Source organism: Piliocolobus tephrosceles, chromosome 2 (assembly GCF_002776525.5).
Source record: "Piliocolobus tephrosceles isolate RC106 chromosome 2, ASM277652v3, whole genome shotgun sequence".
Lineage (NCBI taxonomy): Eukaryota > Metazoa > Chordata > Mammalia > Primates > Cercopithecidae > Piliocolobus > Piliocolobus tephrosceles.
In genome coordinates, this window is record NC_045435.1 from 181,652,005 (window position 1) to 181,677,678 (window position 25,674).

General features: G+C 35.7%; 1 protein-coding gene across 7 annotated transcripts in view; it reads left to right on the forward strand.

Annotated features, from left to right (window-relative positions):
- ARPP21 (cAMP regulated phosphoprotein 21) overlaps positions 1 to 25,674 on the forward strand; it is a 156,704-nt gene that overhangs the window by 29,694 nt on the left and 101,336 nt on the right. For 3 of the 7 annotated variants that reach the window (XM_023214691.1, XM_023214690.1, XM_023214692.1), the window contains 8 exons: positions 11,813 to 11,986; positions 13,726 to 13,892; positions 14,859 to 14,900; positions 15,687 to 15,776; positions 19,743 to 19,887; positions 21,314 to 21,392; positions 22,077 to 22,136; positions 22,845 to 22,985. In XM_023214691.1, coding sequence (XP_023070459.1) covers positions 13,764 to 13,892; positions 14,859 to 14,900; positions 15,687 to 15,776; positions 19,743 to 19,887; positions 21,314 to 21,392; positions 22,077 to 22,136; positions 22,845 to 22,985 — 686 coding nt within the window. In that variant the 5' untranslated portion in view covers positions 11,813 to 11,986; positions 13,726 to 13,763. Of the gene's footprint in view, positions 1 to 11,649; positions 11,728 to 11,812; positions 11,987 to 12,968; positions 13,187 to 13,725; positions 13,893 to 14,858; positions 14,901 to 15,686; positions 15,777 to 15,981; positions 17,871 to 19,742; positions 19,888 to 21,313; positions 21,393 to 22,076; positions 22,137 to 22,844; positions 22,986 to 25,674 lie in introns of those variants that run through there. The other 4 variants (XM_023214693.2, XM_023214696.2, XM_023214695.3 and 1 more) reach the window with 4 other exon arrangements.

Sequence of the window (25,674 nt, forward strand, 5' to 3'; positions counted from 1 at the left end):
AGGAGGAGGAGGAGGAGGAGGAGGAGGAGGAGGAGGAGGAGGAGGAGAAGAAGAAAAAGAAACTCATAAAGTAAGTGAGAACACAAATTTCCCTCTCAGGAAATTTACAATGTCCCTCCCTCAGAAATTTCTTGCTACTATTTATTGTAAAGTATCATCTCTGACTTTGTTCTTCTCCATTTTGGGAAAATAATAGTCCTAAATATAAAAGTGTAAATTTTTGGAAGTATATATTTTTTAGTAAATTAAAATAAAATGGAAACCTAAAAAAAACAGAGCATTTTTAGTACTTAGATGGGCAGCATTTCTTTTCAGTTGTGCAGCATCACCTTAAGTGTGGCATCTCAGGGAGCCTAGTGGATTTCCAGTAGGGCAAATAGTCAACGTGTTCCACTGGCTGGCATGCTATCTTCTCCTTGCTCCTGCTGGAGTCTCTGAAGTGTAGAGCAATCACGGCCCCATCTGGAATTGGCATCTATGGGTATGCCCAAGCCCCATATGAGTGGTCAGGCCACAGAGTTGCCAGCAGAGGGCTAGTGCTCCCAGAACTGAAAACAGAGTCTACCAGGATATAAGGATGGTTTTGAACCACACAGGATTTTAGATACCTGGGATCTGCCATTTTTACATTTGCAAATTGACAAGAATCAAATTACACAAATTATATATGGACACACATAAACATTTAAAATTAGGATACTAATAATGCCTGTGAGACTGACTAAAAGTAGTCATTTATGTAAATATGCTTAGACTTCTTTGGTACTTGGAGATTCAAATTTCTTCTCTTGTCATCAGGCAGATATGTTTTGAGATGCAATAGGATCTCATTGTGTTCTTTACTTTCTTTAATACTCTTTGTCTACTGAAAATATGTAATTTTTGAGGTGTAGAACACATTTTTCTATTTATCAGACTTTATCAAATACAGGGAAATGCTATTCCTAATATTATGCTTATCTATAATTATGAGCAGTCCTCTCTGCTAGGTGCTAGCAATGAAGAATAAATGACCCATTTTGTTTTCACAGTTTTATATTTATTTGTGAAAATTAAATTTTGCTACAATCTTCATCATATTAATACATTCCTCCAAATATTTCATATTCCACTTTCATATAGTTGCAGGAGAGTTTTTGACAGTCGGGCCTGCCTGCCTTCCTTCCTTCCTTCCTTCCTTCTTTCCTTCCTTCCTTCCTTCCTTCCTTCCTTCCTAATTATCATTATGAGTACAGAAAGGTAATAATTTCTCCCAGTGCATAAGATTTTTCCCAAAGTTTAGGCCTTAGACTTTATTAAGGAGACTATTCAACAAAAAAAGATTCCAGTTCTGGCAGTACCTTGCTATATGTTACAAATGCAACTACTGGCTTCTCCTTTCTTACCTACGTTTAAAATCTTGAAGTTTTCACAAATAAGCTCACAGCTCAGAAGCTGAGTATTTCATATTACATGAGATTGACAGATCGTTCATTTCTGTGATATATCAAATCATAATTTTGATTCTTTGCTGGATAATTTTACCCTGGCAATTCCACATCCATAGTTTGGATGTACACTCTTGTAAATGTTCAAAACCACACTTTCTTACGTTCCTATTCTTTTGTGTAATGCCAGATTTTCAGCCTCCCTTTCAGGAATCAGATTGTTTCATCTGTCATAGGAATGCTACATCCCATTTTTTTTTTCAAGTGCAAGGTTAAACATTAGAGACACCCAAGAGGGCGGGTTAATTTCACGTCTTCCTTTCTGAAATGCCAATTTGCACTATGTGTACCAACAGTTTTCTTCTACTGAAGTGTCTATAAAGTACACTTTAAGACTATTTTGTGTGCCCAGAACAACCATGTACAAAACTAATTACCCCTTCCAGGCACTTAGCTTAGGCATTGTAGAATCCATGAATAAAATCCCCAAATCTTCAACTTCATCATCAGGAAACCCCAGGGAGTTTCTGAGCACAATTTAACCCTTTTTCTTCATGAGTTCAGATTGACTGTGTTCCTCCCAAATATCAATAGTTTCTGCCAGTTTCTTCATTTGGTATGGTTTAAGAATCTGCTTTTTCCTCTTTCTTTAGTGACAGGTAATGATAGCAAGGTCTAATAATTCACAGAGATTATACCAGCATTTATTTTTTATAAGATCATTGAAAGGTATTAAATATTTTGAAATATGAAGATGACAAAAAAGCAAAAACCCAATTTCTTTGACTCTGGCTTGCTCGGATTGAAGGGTCTTATTGTCAGGTTTGTGCAAGGAATGCCCAAGTAGGAGAGTCCATCATGCAGAAGATGTTCACCTGAAAATGGTTTTAGTCTTGAATGTAACTGACTCTTTCACTTCTCCTTCAAAGAAGAACGTTTTGTTTAAAAAGAAAAAAGAGGAACATCAGATAAAGTCAGGCTTACAGCAGGCAGGGGTTACGGGGAGGTTGACATCATCGGGCCATGCCAGCCTTTTCAGGTAGAGCATGTTCATATGATCGTAGTTCTCACATTCCATGATGATAGGCAGGCCAACCTCAAACTGCAGCTCTTCTCTTACAAATGACCAACCACATGGTCTCTTTCGGTTATTGTCAAACAGGGCATCTGGAGTCCAATCAGCATTGCCACAGATGGCCCCAGAGCCTGAATGCTGCCTGTGCCTGACACAAACAAACACACACCAATTCAGATAGTTTAAGTGGGAACGTACCTTCTGGCTAAGCCGTGGACACATTGAAAAAAAAAGAACCGCAGATTCTGCTGCATCAATGTGTTGTGAGGTTCCTGAAAATGTTTTCCTCCCAGAAATGTATTCATTTATCCTTTCAGCAAGCTGGTATCAACAGTGCTCCTGCTCTACACTAAACAACAGTTGGAAGATACGCTGGCCTGAGGGCTGTCTCTGTCCAAGGAACTTAGAGTCTATGGCCGGCTTTCTTCATCTGGAACATTTATTCAAAATGCTAGTGTTTAAAGCATGGCCCCAAACACAAGTCACACCCTTGATGGCTTAGAAATAAAGGCTTTGAGACACTCTTTTGCATATTTATTTTCATATACGGTACATTTGTTGTACCAGAGTCTCTGTAAGTCCTCTCTCTGAAGGTACATAGCTCCTTTCACTCTCCTGGCTGCTTTTCTCGTCTCCTAGGGAAAGAGACATCAGATGAAACACTTCTGCAACACGTTCTTCAGCACTTGAGGTCTTGAATATGGACCTTTTTTTCTGCAGTACATTCACTCCCATTCTCAGGTAGTTTTGTTGTTAATCTCTTGCATTTTCCATTTAAACACACCGAAAGATATTTAACTGTGGTGAGGAAAAATTCCAACACAATGTTGCTACCAATATAAATGCCAATGTCAAATGAATTATTTTATATTTCAAGTTCACCTATTTTCAGAAAGTCTGGGGAGAGTCAGAATTATTTCTTGAACACTTACATTTTTTCTAGCAAATATGTTGATCTCAACACAGCACTTTTTTGTTTTCATGACTGTTTTCAGTGGTGTTAGGAGGTAATTTTATGTAACACTATATTAGGAAGTGTAGAGAAAGGAACAAACAGGGAGAAAAAACAAAAGACCCCAGCATTTAAGAAGAGGCAGAACAGGAACATGTGATGAGAATATATTGTCTTCCACTTTGTAATAGGAATGCCATTGCACCTGTGTGGCACTTCCTCTTAAGGGGAGAAATGACACTTCGATGAGGAACCTGTTAGAGTAAGCACTCAGAGGAAACCTCATGCAACACTGAAAGAAGTCAAGTGTGGAAGAAAGAAAAGACATTGCTTTTATCTAGTTTTTTTGTCACCTAGCAATATAAGTGAGGCCTAGATGTTTCGCCGGTTTAATTATGATAAATCATGCAATTAATGATGCCATCATTTTCTCAGAAGAACTCAGAAAGCACCAAGAGCCTGAAGAAACTCATCTGCATGTGCATCATCAGTTCAAAGTTTCAGCACTCTCCTTTTATCTTTAATGAGAATATCTTTTCGTTTGTCTCTATTTTTCCTTACTTACGTTCTTTAGTTTCCTTAAGATAGATTTTCAAAATTAGCTTTCAAGAAGACATTGAGAAACCCCTAAGTTTAATGTTAGCAATGGAACATGTGTTTATTATATGCTTCAGTCCTCTGGGTTGCTTTGTTCTCAAATCCCTTTGTCTGCTGACTTCTGTAATTAATTTCATAGCTGCTTCCCAGCAAGCGCCATCTCTTTCCTTTCCCCAGTATCCTATCCAGAAGGCCACAAAATATTGTGCACAGTAGGAGATCAGTCAATATGCCTCGCTCTCTTTGAATGGATTGGCCCACTATCACAGAGCTTAGCCAGACCAAAACCTTCATGAGACCCAAACATCCAGAAACATGTCCTGGTTTTACTTTCAGGTACCTTCTAGTGACTGTTGGTTTAGTTTAAGAAAACACGTTACTGCCACATTAGTTTTCATAGGTCTTCGCATGATTAGATATCTTGGCCGTCAGGTGAAGGATGCAGAAACACAGCAAAGTCACATAGCCATTACTGATTAGAATCCAGGTAGGGCTTTAAGCCTCTTTTCATTCACTGAGTCAACAAATCCTATTATGTGCCAGGCACTATTCTTAGTATTGGGGTTAATATAGAGATACACAAAATAGGCAAAACTCCCATGATTGTGGAGTTTACATAATAGTGGGAAGAGAATCTTTTTACTACTTTGTTCAAATTTTGAGCTTTGTTAAGGAATGATCCATCTGCTTTTTCTAAGACCTGGGGAATCCAGTGATTGAACAAGCCATCAGCCAGCCAACTTAACACTAAAGAGATAGGACAGGCAGAGAGCTTGCTGTCTTCCCTGTTGTAGGCTAGCAATGAATAAATGTGTTTGATGTGAGGATGATATGTAATAATCTGTGTAGAAGACTCAGTCAAAAATTACTCCTGTAGTACTCAGTAAAAGGTAGTTGTAATAATATATATAATCATCTGTGTAGAATTATTAATAGATGTAATAATGTATGTAAAAAACTCAGTCAAAAAATACCCGTGTAGTACTCAATAAAATGTAGTTGTTTCATTGGTGTGGTGGTTGAATCTTGTAGAAAGAGAATGCTATTAAGAGGTTAACACAAAACTATAGCTCAGAGCTGCCCTACATAACTGGAAACTCCCTTTGTTCCTGTATCTTCTGAAATTCCACAAGCTATACTTAGGATGGCAGCATACATCCGTTTTCGTTAATCTCTCTCTGTCCTCTCTCCCTCCCTTTTGGAAGTGGAGTACACCTCCTGTGACCATAGCTTCTGGGTTCATAGATCCTTTATGCTCACATTTTGGCTTTTAGTTTTGGGGACTTGCCCCCTTTCATGCTTTTGCGCCCTTAGAAAATCCTTTCATTCATTTTGCTGTTAGGGAGGGAGCTGAGGTCATAGATGGGCAATTTAAACTTCTATGTTGATTCCTTTTTAAAAGGTTTGGGAGTGATGACTTTGGTAATAATAAATCTGAAAAGTCAATATTAAGGCATGAAACAGTCATTTATGGTACAAAATACAAAGTATTGACATAAAACAAAGATGTCATAGCAATGGAAACATCTTATTTTCCCTAATGTATATATAGGAGTAAACATGACTTTTACGGACATTTCAAAAATCAGACAAAATGACAACTTAGCAATTTTTATTTGCTTTTATTCATTTTACCTAAATGTCTCTTCCTTTTTGCTTTCTTTGAGGAAGGTTTTAATAACTCAAACACTTAGCTCCCATTTTGGCACCTCTAACTGCATCACATTTGTTATTTCATTGTTTTTGAAATGACAGATGCTTCTTTCACATCTTGTAGGAATGAAGAAGAAAAGAGTTCATGTCAGGTATAATGATTACTATTAAAATTAGTGTTTCTCCCCATTTATTAAAAAATGCCTTTTTTCTTTGTGTTGAATTTTATATTTTTGAATCCTTTAAGCCAGAATTGAAGATATGCACTTTATGAAAAATTATTGTTTCATTAGAGAGTGTCTCCAATAGAAATAACTGAAAATAAATAATGAATTGTTTTCTTGACATCCAGATAAAGAAGAAACTTCTAAATATTTTATTAAATTGAATTGAACTGGATGTAGAATGCAGAATTTCCAGTACCAGTTAGATTAATAATGCCCAAACAAGAGTATCATCATTTCAGAGGATCATTTCAAGTTCTCATCCCTGAAATAGTACTGCTTGATATAGGAGATCACAGAATAGTGATACCGAGAGAAATATCTAGGATAAGTGTGTAACTCACTGAAATTCCTGGAAGATCTGACTACTTAAGAACATTTTTGCCTTAGCAAAGTTATATGGTATCATTATCCACAAGATCCTAACAGAATTATTTAAGTACCTGGGAAATTTGTTCCAGTTACACTAGGAATGATGATGCTATTGCTCAAGTCTGAGATCCTGGCTTGTTGCTTGAAGATTAAGGAGACAGTCTTTTTGAAATGTTACCCATTTTTCAGCACCAGTATGGATTATAATTAGTTGTTCCACATTAAAACATTATCATGCCTACCTACAAAACCTGGGTACACTTCATCTGGGAATAATGCAGGCATGTGATTTTCTGTGCGGCTTTTGGAAAGTTGGGCACTATGAGTTCTAGGTGTGGAAGGAGGAAATTGGGCATTCTGATAGCTATGAAAAATGGGCCTTAAGGATTTTCAAAAAGAGAAACTGAGCATAAGGATTTAGAAACCCAAATGTGTCCATGTGATTTGGGGGATAAATCCAAGAAAGAGACACATATACCATCATCAGATGATATGCCCAGGTCATTTCTGTGCAGTATTTGTAGGCTCGTTCACAAGGAGAAAAGAGAGTGGTCCAGTGAAAAACAATGTGTGGGTCTCTCTTGCGATGTACTGGGAATTAATTGCATAGATTAGTTAAACTTGCCCTTTATTTCTAATAGAACCATCACTAGAGGAACACAGGTTATTGAAAAGAACTCTGACATCCAGTCAAAATGACTATGTTACCTGAACCAACTCTGCTTGTAGATAAGTCTGGTTCTAGATCTTGTCCAAGTCATTGAATTTAATGTCAGTTAGACTAACTAATTTCAAGCTTCTCTGCAGCTCTGTGGTTTTCTGGATATTTGCACTTTTTTTTTTTTTTTTAACTTTGCATCATGCTGGAGGTTGATGACACCACCTTGCATATGGATAAATCATGCCAGACTCTTAATAGAATGATGTTGGAAATGTAAGGTGGCGATTTGCCTGTATGTGTTATGGAAGTTTAGGCCATTTAAAAATCTTTGGACTGGTCTCAATGGTCACACACTCAAACTAAAACTAACCTTGATGCTGCCAGATTCTTGGCTTATTTTCTAACATGGAATCAGAGCCTTTGGCTTCATTCTCTGTGACATTGATTTTGGTCAAAAATCCCTTCTTATCTGTAGCAAAAATATGCACAAACTGGGCCAGTCTTGTGACAAGGCTGCCCATCAGGTATTGCATTCCATCCAGCTCTCTCATTCAGATTATTGACATCCTGATGTTTGTATTGTACCAGGACCATATCCAGGGTAAGCTTTGGGAAAAAAAATTATAGAGTTGTCTTTTTCAGTGAAGTATGATGTCTGTTACCCTTTGTTGGTGAAAGCACATTGGCTGTACATGCATTGATTCTGGTGAAGGTGCAGGTGTTCTCTGAACATTGTATTTTCTCTATCTAAACTTTTTATTCTTGCCATGTCCACACTGGATACATAAATAGCAATGTATGTCACCAGGTACTGCTAAGATGATGATGATGATGATGATGATGATGATGATGATGATGATGATGATAGCATTTAGTAGGTACCCGTGTGAGTCAAGTTACATCCAAATAACTAGTCTGCATACATATGTGTCATCAATTCATCAATATGTCAGAGGAAATTTTGTAAAGCAGAATTCCAATTTCCCATCTTATAGTATCATTTTCTGCCTTTGATCTGTATGTCTGTATATTAATTTGCTTATTTTTAAATTTATATTCAGTAAGAAAAAAATATTTTTAAATGTGAGATTGTGTTAGTTCACCTGAATAATATGTCACAGTGTAGAACATTCTTGCTCATAGTAGAAGATTAGTAAAGACTTGTTATACAAATAAAGAAATAAAACACTGGCACAAGGCCTTTCTTCAGATGTTTTTATTGACAACAGACCTTCCTTAGTTTTAATTGAGTTCATGATTATTATGGTGCTACTCTGTGCAGAGCTTTGGCATCCGTTCCTTCCACTTTTGGCATTCTGCTAAAAGTTGATCTTGGTTATGTTTGATCCAGGTTACCACAGTTAAAAAAGGAAATGTGAGATCCCATATTTAACCTTCTACATGTTTATAAAGTGTCAGGCTCTTAGGTTAAAGCTTAAGCAAGGATATTCCTTAAAACATTTATATTCCCCAAAATCTTAACCAGAAAATTTATTTTCTTAAATGTCCGCCTCTGTTCTTCCAATAAAAAGGTTTTCTGGCAATTTTGGCATTTTCATGATGGCTCAAGAACCTTACAGAATGCCTGCACATGAGGTTGACCATAAAGAGTTTAATTAAAGGGTAAATCTCCTGGTTGAGTGTTTCTTGTACACTACTGAATGATTACGTTTTGGGAGGGTAATTAGTGTGAAAATTTCTCATTGATATTTTTGGTCACCTTGGAAAAATTTCAGACTTGCTAAAGATATTAGTATGTACGTTCTATTCATGGCATTGTTATTCTTATTTTTGAAAAGATTACATCCCAATTACTTTTTTTTTTCTTGCTTTAAACTTAATTTTAAGGGTTCAAAATCTTTCTTAAACTTTAACAGAATAGTTGTTTTGAGAATGGGTTATATGCTTGGCTTATATAGTCTTGCAATATTTATATATCTTATGTGACAATTTGATAAATCAATAACCACCCCAATATACAAGTGGCTTTCATTTACAGAACCGTGCCCAGCTTAAAAAGAAGCAGCAGTACATATTGGCAAAACATTTCAATTTCAATAAGTAAATCTTGACTGTGTTGTTTCATCATAAAACACCCATGCTAATTTGGGTTAGTATTAGTCTTTCTCTTGTTAATTTTTTAGCATAAGTATTGTGAAGAAAGTGGCTAATAGAGTGACACTCCCAACTTATTGATAAAAATTTAACTTTAATTTCCCTTTCATTGGTGAACTATTTTATTGCTGAAATTTGAATCAAATCTGACCTTTCTTTCCCAACTGGTAGCACAGTGATTAATACACACACACACACACACACACACACAGAGCACATAGCTATTTTGAGTGTGATGATAAAAGACGGCATACTTGGTGCTTTTCATTTTGCCTTTCTTCTCTCTACCTTTCTTGCTCAAATCCACAATCCGAATCATTACAGTGTTCGACTCTAAAGTAAACTAAAGAAGTAAGAAACAGCATGAATATAAAGCGAGATAGCAATTATTTTACTTGCTTTCTTCATGGTAAATAGTTTACAGCATTGTTGATTAATTTTCTGTAGCTTAATTTGCAAACTATTGACAGAATTTACTAAATGCTACCCACAAAATTATGTTTAAAATCGTATTTCCACTAAAAACAGCTACAGTAACTTTTATTTTGTGCATTTGTATATAGTCTCGTCTTTCTCCTTCCATCCTTCAAACTGTGACAGTTGAAATTTGGCCAGAATATTTATTAGCTAAATGCTGAAGAAAAGATATTTGTTAAAAATAGTTTGGGTTATTTGCAGAAATGAAAGAAATTGAAACAGATCAAGATTAAATGGCAGTGGACGAGTCCGGTTAGTTTGGTGAACAGAAAGCTGAAGTAGGGTTGATTTCCTGGCACTGCTTTCTCAGCAAAGAGAACAATTTTAATCAGTTACAAAAATATTTGTGATCCATATGTTCCTCTCTGTTCATTCCCATATGCCCATATTCTCTTTTATCTTGGTAGATGATGACTTTATGATTCAGGCATGCAAGAATAATACCTCACTGACTTTAGAGCTTGGTGCTATTTCAAAACGTGTCCTGGTAATTACGCACACACATATATCCAGGCTGTCCCCGCTTTGAGTTAGTTATGTGAATATCAGTTTGTTCTTTCTCTCTTCCTGGAAAGAATTATATCTTGCATCCTCCTACTGAGGCTGGAATAATGCATCTAAGACTTAGTTTTGGAAATTACATTGCTGTTCACCTGCTAAGTGAACTGTACAAATATGAGGGTCTTAAAGAGAAATCAAAAGAGTTGCCATGATCCTTGAGAACGTCATTCAACTTGGGAAAAGTAAATCAGAATCCAGAATGCATTTCATAGCCATCACTGACGCTTATGCTAAGACATATTAGATAACGGGCTTCTTAGTTAAATAGATTCTAATTTTTAAGACATGATGATTTCTATTTAATATTGAGTATTAGTTATAGTAGCTATGGTGAAACTGATCAAAATTGAAAAATTAAAATTACTATTGATTAGCAATCCAGTTTTGTCGTAAATGCATGTCTAGCTCTCAAAAGCCATATAATTTCCAAAAATGAAAGAAACATAGTTTAAAGTGTAATCATCCATCTTCATAAAACATGAATAAATCCAGAAACTATTGACTGTACAAGTGATTGAATTTTCAACAGTTGTTTTCCCTTTGCACAACAAATGGCTTTGTAACCCAATATGTTATTAATATAGCCACAGTAAAATCCTGTAAGGAACCAGCTGTGCTCGTTTAAACTTGGGAGAAGAGGGTAGCAAGGAGGAGGGAGAGGGGGTTTCTAACCTTCACACTATATAACTGGGATGCATTTAGTGTTTTCATAGACAGGCATATGTTGGAAGAGGTGCGCATGCTGTTGGATTTAGCTGTTGTGCACCAGAGTAGAGTTATAGGGAAAAGGAAGAGATGCAGCTTGATTTGGGCAAATATTATTAGGAGCACGTCTCTGTGTTTGCATTCGAGCTGTCTTTGCCACTGCTCCTGTAGGAGTTGTGAGAAAGAGAAAGTGCACATTATAGCATGGATTGTTTTCAACAGGCTTGAAGTTTGCAAATCTGTTGAATCCCTCTGTCAGTGTTTCTTCGCTGTCAAACAGAATGCCCAGCTGGCAGTGGCAATCCCGATGGGGAGGGAGGGCTGTGGATAGGTTGTGTTCACCCTGCAACAAGAATATTAGGCATTCTTCTTCCCAAACTATAAGTGGAGAGAAAAGAGCTTTCTCAGCCATGCCATTATAAAAGTTTTCTTCTTTCTTTCTTTTCTTTTTTTTTTAACTTTCATAGAGAATGTTTCATTTAATCAAAACCTTTCAGTACACTTTATTCAGGTAACTTTCATAAAGAGAGAAACTACAGCATTAAAATATATAATATAATCTATAATTACGATAAAGGCTTTGGTTAGAAAAAGGAAGCAAAACTTTTGCTCATAGGTGATCCTGATTCTCATTGGGGCAAACACACAAGCTTGTTTTTTTTTTTTTTTATTTTTTTTTATTTTTTTATTTTTTTTTAATACAAAGTGCGAGATTTCACTAAAAAAGGTTAAAATTGAAGTGAGTAATCTTCGGTGCATAATGCAATTGTTAATTTTAGCTCCTTGCGTGGGTGCCGTTCTGACTTGAACAGCCGGCTGTAGCCTTCATTAGAGAAGAAGCAGGCAGTTTGAGACAGGTGGAGCTGGATCAAGCTGTGAACGTGATTTGCTGGAAGCTGGTCATTAGTGTTAGAAACACCGTCTTATTTATTTCATCCTTCACCCTACCATGATTATTGCAATTATTATTATTTACTTTTCATCTTTTTTCAGGTTGACGATGTGTCACACTGTGTAAGGGAATCGCATGGAGATGGGCATTCCGAACTGTTAATGGGGACATGGGACTCCAGTTGTCTCTGATCACTTGTGTGGATTTTCCTGGCGTAGAACGACAGAAGCCGCTAGTAAGTCGCCAAGACCTACAGCAGGAATTCTGCACGAAAGGTAAAGGTCTTGTTTTCTGGCTGTCATCTCATCTGTATTTTAGATTTGTTATTATATAAATGTGCCTGCTTGTATCCAGCAGTTCACTGAATGTAACCATGACAGGATCTGTATCAGAGACTCATTTGGCTTGTAGTTCGGAGAATTAGAGCTCAATTTGTTCACTCCATTTTAAATCTGGTCACGATCTGTTTTTTACTTAAATGCTCTAAAAAATGAGTTAGGGCAACAGAAGTCCACTACCCAATGCACTGAGAAACAAGCTGTTTGCCAGTGGAAAATGGAACTTTTTATTTCATTAACCACACATACTGAACGTCACTGAAATATCAGAAATCCATCAGAATGCACTGGATGAAATATCCTAGAACCTCCCCAAACCTGAATGCATTGCTTACTAGTCACTTTATAGACTCGAACTACCATCGTGTTGGAAAACTTCCTTTTACATTCCCACAATCCTTTGCCGAATAAGCCTGTGTATTTTAAAGATATCATTAGATACCATCTGTTTTGTCATGGTAGATTTTAGTGAAATTTCTGTGGTTTAGATTTTTCTCACGCTTCCTATTTTTAGTTGGAAATAAAGTTACTGATTTAGTAAATGGTAATTGAACACTCTCAAAGAAACATATTAAAACTCTTATTTGTCCAATAATAATTACCATTGTAATGACTGGGAATGGGACAGTCATTGCTTGGGAATTTTTTGTAAAATAACTAACTTTCTAAGCTACAGCGCCTCTCTCTCCTTCTCCTTCTTCTTTCTCTTGTCTTTCTTCTTCTTCTTCTCTCTTTCCTCCTCCTCCTTCCTCCTCCTCCTCCCTCCTTCTCTTTCTTCTTTTTTTTTCTTTCTATTTTTCTCACAGCTTAAAAAAAGTGAGGAGGAAGTAAATGCTAAATTATTCATGAGCCTCATTTGACAGCACATCAGAAGGGGAAGTGTCAGGGGTTTTATAAAGGTAGGGAGAAAAACAATAATAACAGATTTTAACTCTGAAAAGCCATTTCCAGTGTCTGTAGTCTATTGTGAGCATGGAGAAGTAGAGTTTAGTTGGGATAGCTTCATTAGAGCTGCCTGCCAAAGACTGCCTTCCACAGGATCTTGTCGCACCAGCAACTGACAGGAGCTTGGGAGAGGGCTTACGTTTTTAATAACGTAGCTGTCAGTTCGAAACCTGGAAATGTGGACCCTGAAAGGTTTATTGCCAAAATTAGATACCATATTTATGCTGAATTGTTACCTTTTCAATAGATTTTTTGCCCTTGCAGACTACCATATTCCTTATATCTAGGGAAGCATGTCTATGTTTGGAACCTGCAAGTAATTTTTCAGTCATCTTAGAGATGCTGCAGAACATCAATACCACGTCTTGAGTTAGAAGTCGAGGGTCCTTTATTCAAAAGTGGGAGAAGTATCCTCTTCTGTTGCTTCTACCCTGTAGTGGAGAATCGGGGACTGGTAGTTGTGTGGGAGTTAGGTGTCTCTAAGATTTGGTGACCCATTTTAATGGCAAGGTGTATTCACAAGTGTGTGTAAAGGGGGTGTGGATGGGACAACTGCAGCTGCCTCTTGTGCATGTCTTGGGTACTTGATTTCACCTTGTTTTTTCCTCCTTTTGTATAAAATTCTCAAAATTGCTCATTTGGATTTGAATATGAAAAGAGATATGAAATATCTAAAGAATGATAGTAAATACCTTGCACTGACTTTATTTTCTGATACCTTAACCTTCTAGGGCATAAAATCTTGTTATTTTAATTTGCACCTGGGAGAATGTCTGAGCAAGGAGACCTGAATCAGGCGATAGCAGAGGAAGGAGGGACTGAGCAGGAGACGGCTACTCCAGAGAACGGCATTGTTAAATCAGAGAGTCTGGATGAAGAGGAGAAACTGGAACTTCAGGTGAGTGAGCATGAAGAGACCCTGACTCTCATACAACTGTGTGCAGATCCCTTCTTTTATTTTCAGAATACTTTAAAGATTTATTTTTTTAAAGAGTTTCACTAGTTGTATCATTAGGAAATGCTAGTCTCCTACTTCTTCAATTTTTGTCACTTTTTGTCCTAACCCAACCATGCTCTAAAATGTGTTTTGTGGGGAAAAAAGTCATAGGAAAGTATTTATTTTCTGAATTTGCACACAGCATCCTCTTACCAATTTCCAGAACACCTCAAGGTGTACATGGAGGGCTTCTCCCCAGGCAGCTTTAGACTAGCTGAGTTTTAAAAATGAATTTGCTGTTCTGTAGAAAGGTGAAGACTCAATTTATGGTAAACTAAGAAAAATCAAAGGCAGGTGTTCCTTTGACTTTCATGGGCATGCTAAGGCTCAAGTCTTATTAGCAAACAAGCTAAACCCTAGAATTCCTAGCCACAGAGAGAATACTAGAAGGAGGAAGAAAGACTGGGAGTGATTAAAGGAAATGAAAAAGTGTTGTGAAACACATCATGATTTACAAGGGAAAGAGATTTGGTAGAAGGAAAGCAAACTGCACTTACAAATAGCTTGTAAGTACTGATTTTCTTTTAACTGAACTACAGAAGTGTTAACTCTTTATATACCAACAATTAACAAAGGCAGATAACTGCATGATGGCCAAAAGACTTCAAAGCTGGCTTTTCCTTTTCCCCTTTCCAATAGTTGCTATAAAGAGAAAAGAGCTAAAAGTTAGTCAAAAGTTTTTTAAAGCTAGGGAAGGAGGAGTCCTCCCTAATGTTTGTGATGTTCTGTTGCTATTATTATTGACTTCTCTACTGTAGCCAGTAGTGACATTTTTCTCTCTTTCTTTCTCTCTCTCTCGGTTGTTGGTTTACTGTTTGTTTTTGTTTGCTTTATTTTATTTTGTTTTATTTTCTTTCCAACATACAGAGGCGGCTGGAGGCTCAGAATCAAGAAAGAAGAAAATCCAAGGTAGGTTTCTTAATATTCTAAGTAGACCTGATATCATGGGTAGAAATTGCATATTTTATATCAGAGTTAAAGGATTTGCCAGCAGTTCAGATGGTTCTGTCCAGATGTTGTGCGGGACCCCGGTTGTACTGGTGCTGGCTGTTTTTGATGGGGTCGTGTTTATGCGTGTCTTACTTTCTGGCACTATATATTTTTTAATTAGAGGATTTAGTGTTCAAATACCTGTAAATGTATGTATTTGATCCTGTTTTCACACTTAGAGATTTGACAGTACTTTACAAAACAAACGACCACTTGTTTTGTTTTTATTTTAAATAAAATTTAGAGTAGATGTTTTATGCTCACTACTTGATTTCTGCCTTGAAGTAAACAAATACAGCTGTTTAGTACATACTTTTCATCCTTTTAACCATCTTCTCAGTCAAATCTCCCGCAAACTTAGTTTTAGTAGAAATTAATTTTGCCATTTTTTCCTCCTGATATTTTCATGAAATGACAGGAATTCATTCTTCATATGTTCCCAATGTGATGCAAACAATTTACTAAAAGTATTTTTTTTTTTTTTAATTTGTCTGTTCACATTCCTCTTTACTTCCATCCCCATCAATATAGAGGTATGATGCTTAGGGCCAATGTAGACAGTACTGATTGGCAGACTTGAAGTTTGGTTTTAAAAATCTCATTTGGGGAAGTCATGTAAATGTGGAGATGATTTGGCAGTGTGAGAATGTTTCCTGTTTGTTTCCTTTATTTTCCTTTCCTTCCCTTTTCTTTCCCCCCTCCTAGTCAGGAGCAGGGAAAGGTAAACTGACTCGCAGTCTTGCTGTCTGTGAGGAATCTTCTGCCAGACCGGGAGGTGAAAGTCTTCAGGATCAGGTATATCCCCTTGTCATTATCATTAATTGCATGAACGGGATCCACCTTTGTGTGCATGACTCTTAATTTGGTGTTAAACAGTGTTTTGGGGGAGAAAAATATAATTGAAGAAAATAATTCATTTTTTGGCTTCATCCCTTGCTTATTCAACATTCTAAAATAGTTTAATGGTTTGTCACAGAGTATTACATTTGTTTTTTTCCAGACTCTCTGAAAACTGCAAATGGAAAGGAATTCAAAAGAATTTAGATTAAAAGTTAAATAAAAAGTAGGCACAGTAGTGCTGAATTTCCTCAAAGGCTCTCTTTTGATAAGGCTGAACCAAATATAATCCCAAGTATCCTCTCTCCTTCCTTGTTGGAGATGTCTTACCTCTCAGCTCCCCAAAATGCACTTGCCTATAAGAAACACAATTGTTGGTTCATATGAAACTTAGGAAATAGTGAATAAGGTGCATTGAACTTTGGAGAAATACTTTTATGGCCTTTGGTGGAGATTTCTCAATACTGCAAAAGTTGTCCAGAAATGAATCTGAGCTGATGGTGACTTTAATATTATTAATCTATCACTGCATATTTTTACCCTTATTTTTGCTCCTTACATCAAGATTAGTAGGTTATAAAAATTTAAATTTCAACAAAATTATTTCGTGACAAAATGGGAAACTTCACATCATACTTATTTTTGTTTGCCTTTTAGGCATCATATTAGCTTTTATAAAGAATGGTCTTGCTGCTGAAATTGTACTTATTTTATCAGAGGCTGGGAGCAGTCAAGACAAAAGTAAAATGGTTTACCTGAGCCCAGGGGAGGGAAAAATTGATTAAGATATCATTATTTTTGTTTGGTTTGGTTTTGCTTTTTTCTTTTTACTTTAATTGAAATACTCTGAATTCCCCTCATGGAAACAGAGAGCATTGAGAGCACTTTCTTTGAAAGGACCAAAAATAAATTCCTAATAGATTTTGTCCTAAGAGTGTGTTGTTTTTTTTTTTTTTTTTTTTTTTTTTTTTTCCTGGCATCATTTTCTCAACACGCCACTCATGTCATAAGGCATGGACAGGCTCTCTTTCAGTGGCCATTACTGTGTTTCGTACACATGCTTTATTTTACTTGGGCTCTGAGAAACGTGTAGCTTTCCTTCAGCATTTTATTTGTGCTTCTATTTTTTTAATGGAGATTGAAAAGGGAGAATCATGTGAATATCATGGCTTATATTAAATGTTGACTGATGGCTTGTAATGTACTGCACACAATATATGTTAACTCTGCAGAATGACAGGCCCTGTAAGAAGTAATGCCCCAGTTGTCCCCCACTCCTAATGCCAGGCAGAGAAGGACAGCCTTTATAGACTTAGTCTGCTTTTGGTCCCATTTGAAAAGGTACCAGGAGGAAATTTTTTAAGGGATCATCTGTATCATAGTGCCCACTCTGGACCTAAGTCTAATGTCTCCATACAATTGGTGCAGAGAAATAAGGTGTAAATGGTGCTTTGTTCCTGCTGGTTCCAAGCTCAGAAACCAAGACTAGCTTTGTAGGAGAGAATGAGAGCCTGCAAGCTTCTCTTTGGATTGGCTGAGGAGTGGTGGGAACAGGGGGCTGATAGAAAACATCCAGACACACACATATAAGCAAGTGGCCGTGCTACCTTTTTAGAGAATAAAGAAACAGACTTTTGAGTTTATATGCAATGCCTTCATTAGGTACCACCGGCACTTACAAAATGTGCGGACTGAATCCCAGAGAACACGGGCAGAAGTATACAGTATATGGATTGTATCGCTTCCCCAATGTTTGTAAATCCACAGTATTTGGAAAACTGCCTTCATTTTCCAGTGTGGGAAAAACTCTTGCTACCTGTATTACTTGATCTCAGACCCATATCTGATGGTTCAGTCTGTCCTTAAGTTAAAGGAATTTTGCTTTTCTAATGTTATACTATTTACCTATCAGTGTATTACTGCAACTTGAATCACTCTTTTACTGTTGTTGGATATAAACTTATCCTGTACCAATGTATTTATTAACACTTGTATTTTATTATTGAGCATATCAATAAAAATATTAAAAAATAACAGATTGTTTTTTACCAACTCTATAGCACTTTTGTGTGTTCTTTCAACACCGTAACGTATATGCATAGAAAAGATAATTTTTTTCCTGAGTATAGTATTTGTCAACACATGGCATCAATTTGTACATTTTTTTATGGTGGATATTCTTTAGCCTCTGCTCATGCATTTATAATATATGTGTCCAACCCTCTATGATTTTAGATTCATACATACAGAGGCTGGATGTTTCAGTCAGTTTTGAAGAAGCGATGAGATCACCTTCATGGCCTGGGAGCCCTCAGTTTCCCTTGAAGATTAACTGTCAAACTGAATCTTCCCCACCCCAGCCATGTCTTCTGGACCAGAAATGTCCCAGTGATTTCTTTAGCAAGTAGAAGCAAATCCTATCCTTAGAACCTGCCTGAACCTTTGCATATTAAGACATTTCTGTCCCAAACTGCAATAAATGACTCTATAATCAAATTACACTCTGTTTTTACAAAGTTTATATATTTACATCCCCAGGAAAAACATGTTGAAGTTGGAAAACTCAGCTAAGATATTTATGATGAAAGTATGTTTTATTTCATCGTTTATATCGTGTGACTTTATAAGCATAGTGAAACAGGGAGTTCACAATGGAGCCCCTTCCAAAAAAGAATCTTAGCTTCAGAGAACTTTTCTTTATGTTTGTTAGATTGGCCAGGTTTACTGAGAACCATTAAGAATCCCAAATTATGAGGGTACGATCATCAATTTAGTCACATGTCGTGTGAGCATTAGTTTAATTTTCAGTGAGAGACATTATTAGTCATTGGGATTATTTTTTTCCTACATCATAAATTTTAATGTCACTAGTGGAAGAAAGCTTTGCCATCAAATGATCTCTTACATAAGAATAAGTGGGCTTAACGTTGGTTAATTTGTCATAGTTTTAATCATAGCATAGGTTTTTCATAAAACTGAAAAACATGATTTGGCTCATTCTTCTTCAAAACAGTGAACATACTATCAATCAAATGGCTGATACATGTGAGTTAATGCAAAATAATCTATTTTCAGTGCAAAATAGATAAGAATAAAAGTGGATCCAGTCCCAATGCTATAAATGGTCAATCTTATATCAAACATCATTTCAAGAGAATATTATATTTTGGAAAGGACAAGCCGATGCTAAAATAAAATAATATTAAATATATATTATTTATGAAAAATATAATTTTACTTCCTACCTTTTCTAAAAGGCAATTCTTATTGTAACTATGCATTATAATGATTTATTAATGGTATTTATAAACAATTATAATAAGTTTATGCCTAGAATTCCTGCAATTATGTAGTCTGCTCTTCATTGTAGTAGAAATCATTGTTGACCTGGGTCTAGAATCGAGTTTTTGTTGCAAATTCGGTAATAGAGGCTTTCTTTATGTCTGTTCTATTTGTAATTATGATTCCTAGTATATGTCTGTCTTTGTGCCAATTTCCCCTTATAAGGAATTATAGAATAGAACTACAGAGTCCTTCTTTTTTTTTTTTTTTTTTTTTTTTTTTTTTAATACAATGGCTGTGATGCGAGCTTACCAATAAAGAAACTTTTTCTAGGTGTTTAAAAATAAACCCGTAGGAAAAAAAAATTAGTATTGTGATCTACAGGAATTCAGCTTGGTTAAGGTTAATATTCATGAGGCAAAGTTTTAGTACGAGATGTTCCTTATGACCTCCCATTGACTCCTGAAGATTAAATCATTTTAAAGAGCAATTAATTTTCTGACAGGTTTAATTTTTACCATTTAAGAAAAAAAATCTGCACCTGGTTTTCATTTTTCTATACTTCATAACCTCTATGCAAAATGGGAGCCAGACAGAGAGTATGAAACCTGGCCCTAAATTATTATATTTTTTCCCCAACAGGAATCAATTCATTTACAGCTTTCCAGTTTTTCCAGCCTGCAAGAGGAGGATAAATCTAGGAAAGATGACTCTGAAAGAGAAAAAGAAAAGGATAAAAACAAAGATAAAACCTCTGAAAAACCCAAGATCAGAATGTTATCAAAAGGTGAATGTGAAAATGTTTCCTTAACTTACTCAATTTGGGCACACACGTAATCACAGAACACATTCTAGATTTCAAATGCATATTCACCTCCCACCAAACCCTGCATATAATTCTATACGTGTACGTATCTGTATGTGTGTAAAAAATGTGAACTTGATTTTCTTTCTGTTTATAGTGTCATTACTTGTGTTGCTAGACAGGTTATTTATAGGATCACATATTTCTTTGGATTCACATTTTAATCTTCTGTTTTCAGTGACAAGCCTGTATGAGGAATAAATATAAATCTGCCCTAAATTTAGGTTTCTTGGATCGATTAACTTGGATTGGTGAACAGTAATGATACCGAGTTTGATACTCTCATGTTTATCTTAAAAGACAGAGAGTGGATTAGCAATTCTCAGTTCATAAGTGATATGGTCCCCAAAGTGCAGATGTATACGTCAGTGTAATACATGATTCACATTTTATCTGGCACAGAATTTAGTCTCTGCACTCATCTACTATCACATAATGTTTATTTAAGAAATACACACTTCTACTTCAATAAATCACTGTCCAAAAGGGTCATACCTTCACAAACTGAAAGCCTACAATCCAAACTGTCCAAATTTTTGCCATACCAATCATTGTACAAAAACAAAACTAAGTTGAAATGAAGAGTACCATGAGTAACCAGTCTTGCAGTAAACTTAAACAAACAAACAAACAAACAAACAAAAAAACTGGGCAGCTGGGAAATAATAGAGCATCTGGTCAACTGAGGAATGACAACCACCTCTAACAGTTATGTGTTCTATAACCATACATCTATTTATAATTGTTTTTTCTGCTGAGGAATATCTAAAATCCAAGGTGTATATGACAGTAAAGAAGTTCAGGTTTCTAAAACAGTTTTAGAAATTAAGCTTTGGACAACATTAGGGTATGTAAAAGTCTTGGGAATATTTAGTGTACTGTATTTTGTACTGATTAATAGGTAGTCTCATTAGAGAACATTCTTTTTTTTTTTTTCACTTTCTTTAAAAGAAAAAGGGTTCCATGGGATCTCAAATCTTGAGAGCTCTCTCTGTAGGTAGGAGTTCTGTCATGTAGGATTTGTGCCCTTGTAATTTACAATGCAGAATGAACACATGACATATTTGACTCCACCTCTCCCCCATACCCAGACTGTGCCCACTTCCCCTTGTATGACATTTGGATCTTTCCATAGTCAGGATTTATTTGGTTGTTTTCAATCCCTGAATCTAATTTTCATCCTGATGTTATATTGCCAGGTTGCTAGTTTTGAAACATGTATTTTTATACCAACAGCTTCACCTAAAATTTATCTGAGCAGGGGGGAAGCAGGATAGGTTGGGGAAACCTTTTCCACCTCACCTTTCCACCGTCATTCCCGACAACTCCATCCTGCTATTTGTTTCAGATTGCAGCCAAGAATACACGGATTCTACAGGCATAGACTTACACGAGTTTCTGATTAACACATTAAAGAATAATTCCAGGTAAATTATTAAATAAGCCTCTTATTTTTAGAAGGATCAAATAGAATATTACAATCAAAGTTATTAATCCAACACTTCTAAGAAAGCCATTGTAAAATGCAGATACCTTCCCTGATGTCTTAAAATATGTCCTGCATTTTTTTTCTGCTGATGGTTTGCATGTTTACTTTTTATGGAGAGTTAGTAACTGGGTAGTTACCCAATTAATAAATTATAGTTTAACAGTTATGCTTTTGGGATCACAAAGAGATACTGGCTGGGGGAAAAATAGTGAATAAAAATTATTGTTGTCAAATAAGCCAATTATGTTTTAATGCAGCTGTGTATTCATTTACAGTCAATACTTGGCCATTGATTTGTTCCAGTTTCCTATTTATTTGAAATATACTACTTATTTGATGTGTTTTTTTGATCCTAGTACTTTGCATGTCATAATTAACATTAAGACTACAACATTTAGATATTTCAATATACTCCACAAAGGAATACTCTTAAATAATGAAATAATTTGTAATGAGTGAAATGAAATAATATGTAAATGGTCAGCATATTCCAAAGAAGAATTAGGTCTAAGTTTGTAACAGCATACATTAAAGTAATCTTTTCCATATATTTAATGAATTCTTTAGGTTTTTGGAAGTGGAACATGCATAAAACCTTTTAAATTTAACATTTATTTTGCAGGGACAGGATGATACTTTTGAAAATGGAGCAGGAAATTATCGATTTCATTGCTGACAACAAGTATGTTAAACTGCGATGCTGGTTAATTTGATGATGTATCCTAGTTTGGTACTGGAGTTAAATTATCCACTCTGGAAAGACTTAGGGATAGATAAAACATTGTTTAATATGTTCCTTGATTTGTTAAATGGGGACATTATTGGAGTTAGGAACTATATGCTGATGAGAATTGTTGCCTGGACCATGTGTGCTTCTGCTTGTTAAATTCCTGACAAAATGGCTATAAACAGTGGGCCACTGATTAGCATAGAGTAGCTGTAACAAGAAGAGACCCTTTTTATTTTTATTATAGTTTTTTAATGGGCTCCAGCTGGCTGCAGTCAGTTATGCCTGAAAATAATTGTGCCGCTTCAGTGTAAACCGTTTAATGACACATCTCCATATAGACATCTGCAGTCACGTATTATGTCACATCATTTGTCCTGTGATAAGGTATCATGGACTACAATGCAATACTGTCCAACAGACATGACATTCTATTTGGCAAGAGAAATGTGCAACTATGAAACAAAGATGCTTATAGCATAATCAATAAATATGTAATAAGTAGAAATTTTTTCTGGAAATTAGGACATTAAGTGATGCCAGAAATGCAATAGGCTTAGTGGTTTAGATGAGAGAGAGATAGTTTTATGTGTATACTTGTAAAATGTATTATGGGCAAAAAATGAAAATGTTGATTCCACTTTTTCTTGAATTATATTCCAGTAATCATTATAAAAAGTTCCCTCAGATGTCATCATATCAGAGGATGCTTGTCCATCGAGTGGCAGCTTATTTTGGATTGGATCACAATGTGGATCAAACAGGAAAATCTGTTATCATCAACAAGACCAGCAGCACCAGAATGTAAGTCCCATCACTGTACTTATTTAGCGTTTTCTTTTTCTCCTATGGATTCATTTATAAGATCACAGTATAAAATTCACAGTTCATGACATTTAAAATGTGCAATGTTATTTATCTCTTGCTCTTATCAGAAGTAGTGTGGCATTTATCTACAGACGATTGTCTGAGAACCAAGAAAGTTTATAAAATTCAGAAAATAAAGTGGATTTATTTCCTGCTCTTTTACATAGTTCCTGAAACATAATTTTCTTTCTTCCATCAGTACTCTGTGAAATTACATACAAAGCTGTGAAAAATTTTGTCAAAATATAACTTAAATTAAAAATAACAGATATTTCTAAATGACCATGACATACACAGAATAATTGTTATTTTCTTTCTTCTTTCTTCTGCTTTTTAGACATCTATCTAACCTAGAGGCAGAAGTCCTGCCTCTAAAACCCAATTCTACTTACTAGTTGTGTGACTTGGAGCAAGTCATTTAACATCTGCCATCTCCATTTTGTCACCTGTAAAATGAGAGTTTTGAGCTACATGAAACATCTAAGCCTTAGTTCTAAAAAGAGAATGACAAGTTTTTTCCCTTTAAAGTAATTGTTTGTTTTTATCTTAATACCTGTTCATTGTTTCTTTGAGTCACCAGAAGCATAATAACATGAGTAGTCATTTGCTTTGAAGCTTGGAGCTGTTTTTCTTGAACCTATATATCTGTTGAGTACAGTACAAGCCACTTCCATAACAAAAGGCATGTTAAACTAAAAAAACGGCCCACATAAAGCATCCATTTTTATAATTTTCTTTTCTCACAGTGTTCTTGGTAAACTGTAAATTGCGTGCTCTTTAGGAATGTTAGTGAAGGGAGCTTTTGTGTCAAGCAGAGTATCATGGTTACAATACTCTATATTTTCTGCTCACCAGAGGTTGGGACAAGTGGGGATGGAGATGAGGCTCTTTCTCAACTCAAGCATCAGTTTGTGCTCAGCAGAGGTCAGGGGAAAGTCATAGTGAAGAGAGCACAAACTGGGAGATCTGGGACCAAGCATGGCTATTATTATTATCTCAGGGACAGTAAGCACTCCACTTCTGTGGGCTTCAAATTACTTATATATCCGCAGGATAGTTTGAACTGAATCATGTTTAAGGGTCCTTGAAGTTTTAGAACCATTCAGTCCTGTAGTTGCATTCTACTGTGTTAGCAAAACATTTTAAAAATTTATCAGCTTCCTATTTTACCTGATTGTTTACACATGTGCCTCGTATTTGAATAGTAGTAAAACTTAAAGATAACTTTCAAAATCCTTTATATCTTCCCTCTCCATCAAATACTCTTTGTTGTTGTTATAGTTGTGTTATTCTTCATTTTTTAATGGCTTTTAGATATCATAATGCAGGGACATGCTGATTGCAAAATAGAAAAGCAGTTGACTACTTCCTTTTGATTTTTTTCTTCTTCTTTGTCTATAAGGTCATAGCAAACATGGAAAACTCCATAGTTCACGTATATTAAATATGATACAGTTTCAACTGGTGGATAGTAGATTTATTTTTAATTCACACCAATTTTGCAATCACATAGTCATAAATACTAGTCCATATGTTTTAGACATGTTCCCTTGGAGAATGGCTTTGAGAAAATTAGGCATTATATCAAGACTCCTGGTCAACTTTGAGTGCTGGTTCTAAACCTGATCTGCCCAGTATGGTAGCCAAATATGGCTATTTACATTTCAATTCACATTTATTAAATTTATATAAAATTTAAACTTTAAAATTCAGTTCTTCTATCAGTAAGCCACATTTCAAGCAGCTATTGGATAGAGCAGATATGGAACACTGATATGATTTTAGAATTTTCTATTGATCAGCTCTTTTTAAATCTTTGTGTTTCCTGCAAGTTCCCAAATATCACTGGAGAACATAATTTGTCCTTTAACACTTTTATTTTCTAGTGAGTAGGTATCATATTACTAGAATTTTTCACTTCTAGAAGAGTGCCAGCTTTTTTTTTTTTTTTATTAATGGCCATTTAAAAATAGACTCCATGTGTTTACACCTTTAGGAAGAGTTAAAAGTAAGTGTGTGCAGAGAACACCTTCTTGAAGGTACAGTTGCTACAGCAGGAAGGCCAGGACTCAGCCTCTGGCTAACTCCTTACTCTTATACACCACCATTTAGACACCCCTTCATGAGTCAAAGCAAATCATGCCTAAATAAAAAAGGCAAATAACTGTATGTCATGGACTTTCAGGGTATTTACTGAAGTATTGAGCTCAACAATGTTCAATTCATAGCTGTCAAGTTCTACTGTTCTCTTCTAACCACATTTCTGACCATGGTCTATTTGAGTGGCTCTTGAGGGATGGTGGTGGCTCATCCTCTATTTGAGTAGTTCTTGAGGTAGGGGTGGATAACTGATGTATTTTAGCACATGGACAAGAGGATGAATTAAATCTCTGTATCCAAATAGGAACAAATCATAGTTTTCAGAACCTGAGTCATTGTCAACAATTTTAGTGAAAAGAAGTGTTGTTTTGTGGAAAATTATGTTCCATTTTCAAAGTCTGTTGCCATGCTCTTTGGGATTGAAGTTCAAAATGGGACATTATACCCAAAACATTCTAGTCAAGTTCTAGGTGTCTTGGTGTTTTGGTTTTGTGAAAAATTTCAGAGTTGTCTTATCAGGGCAATC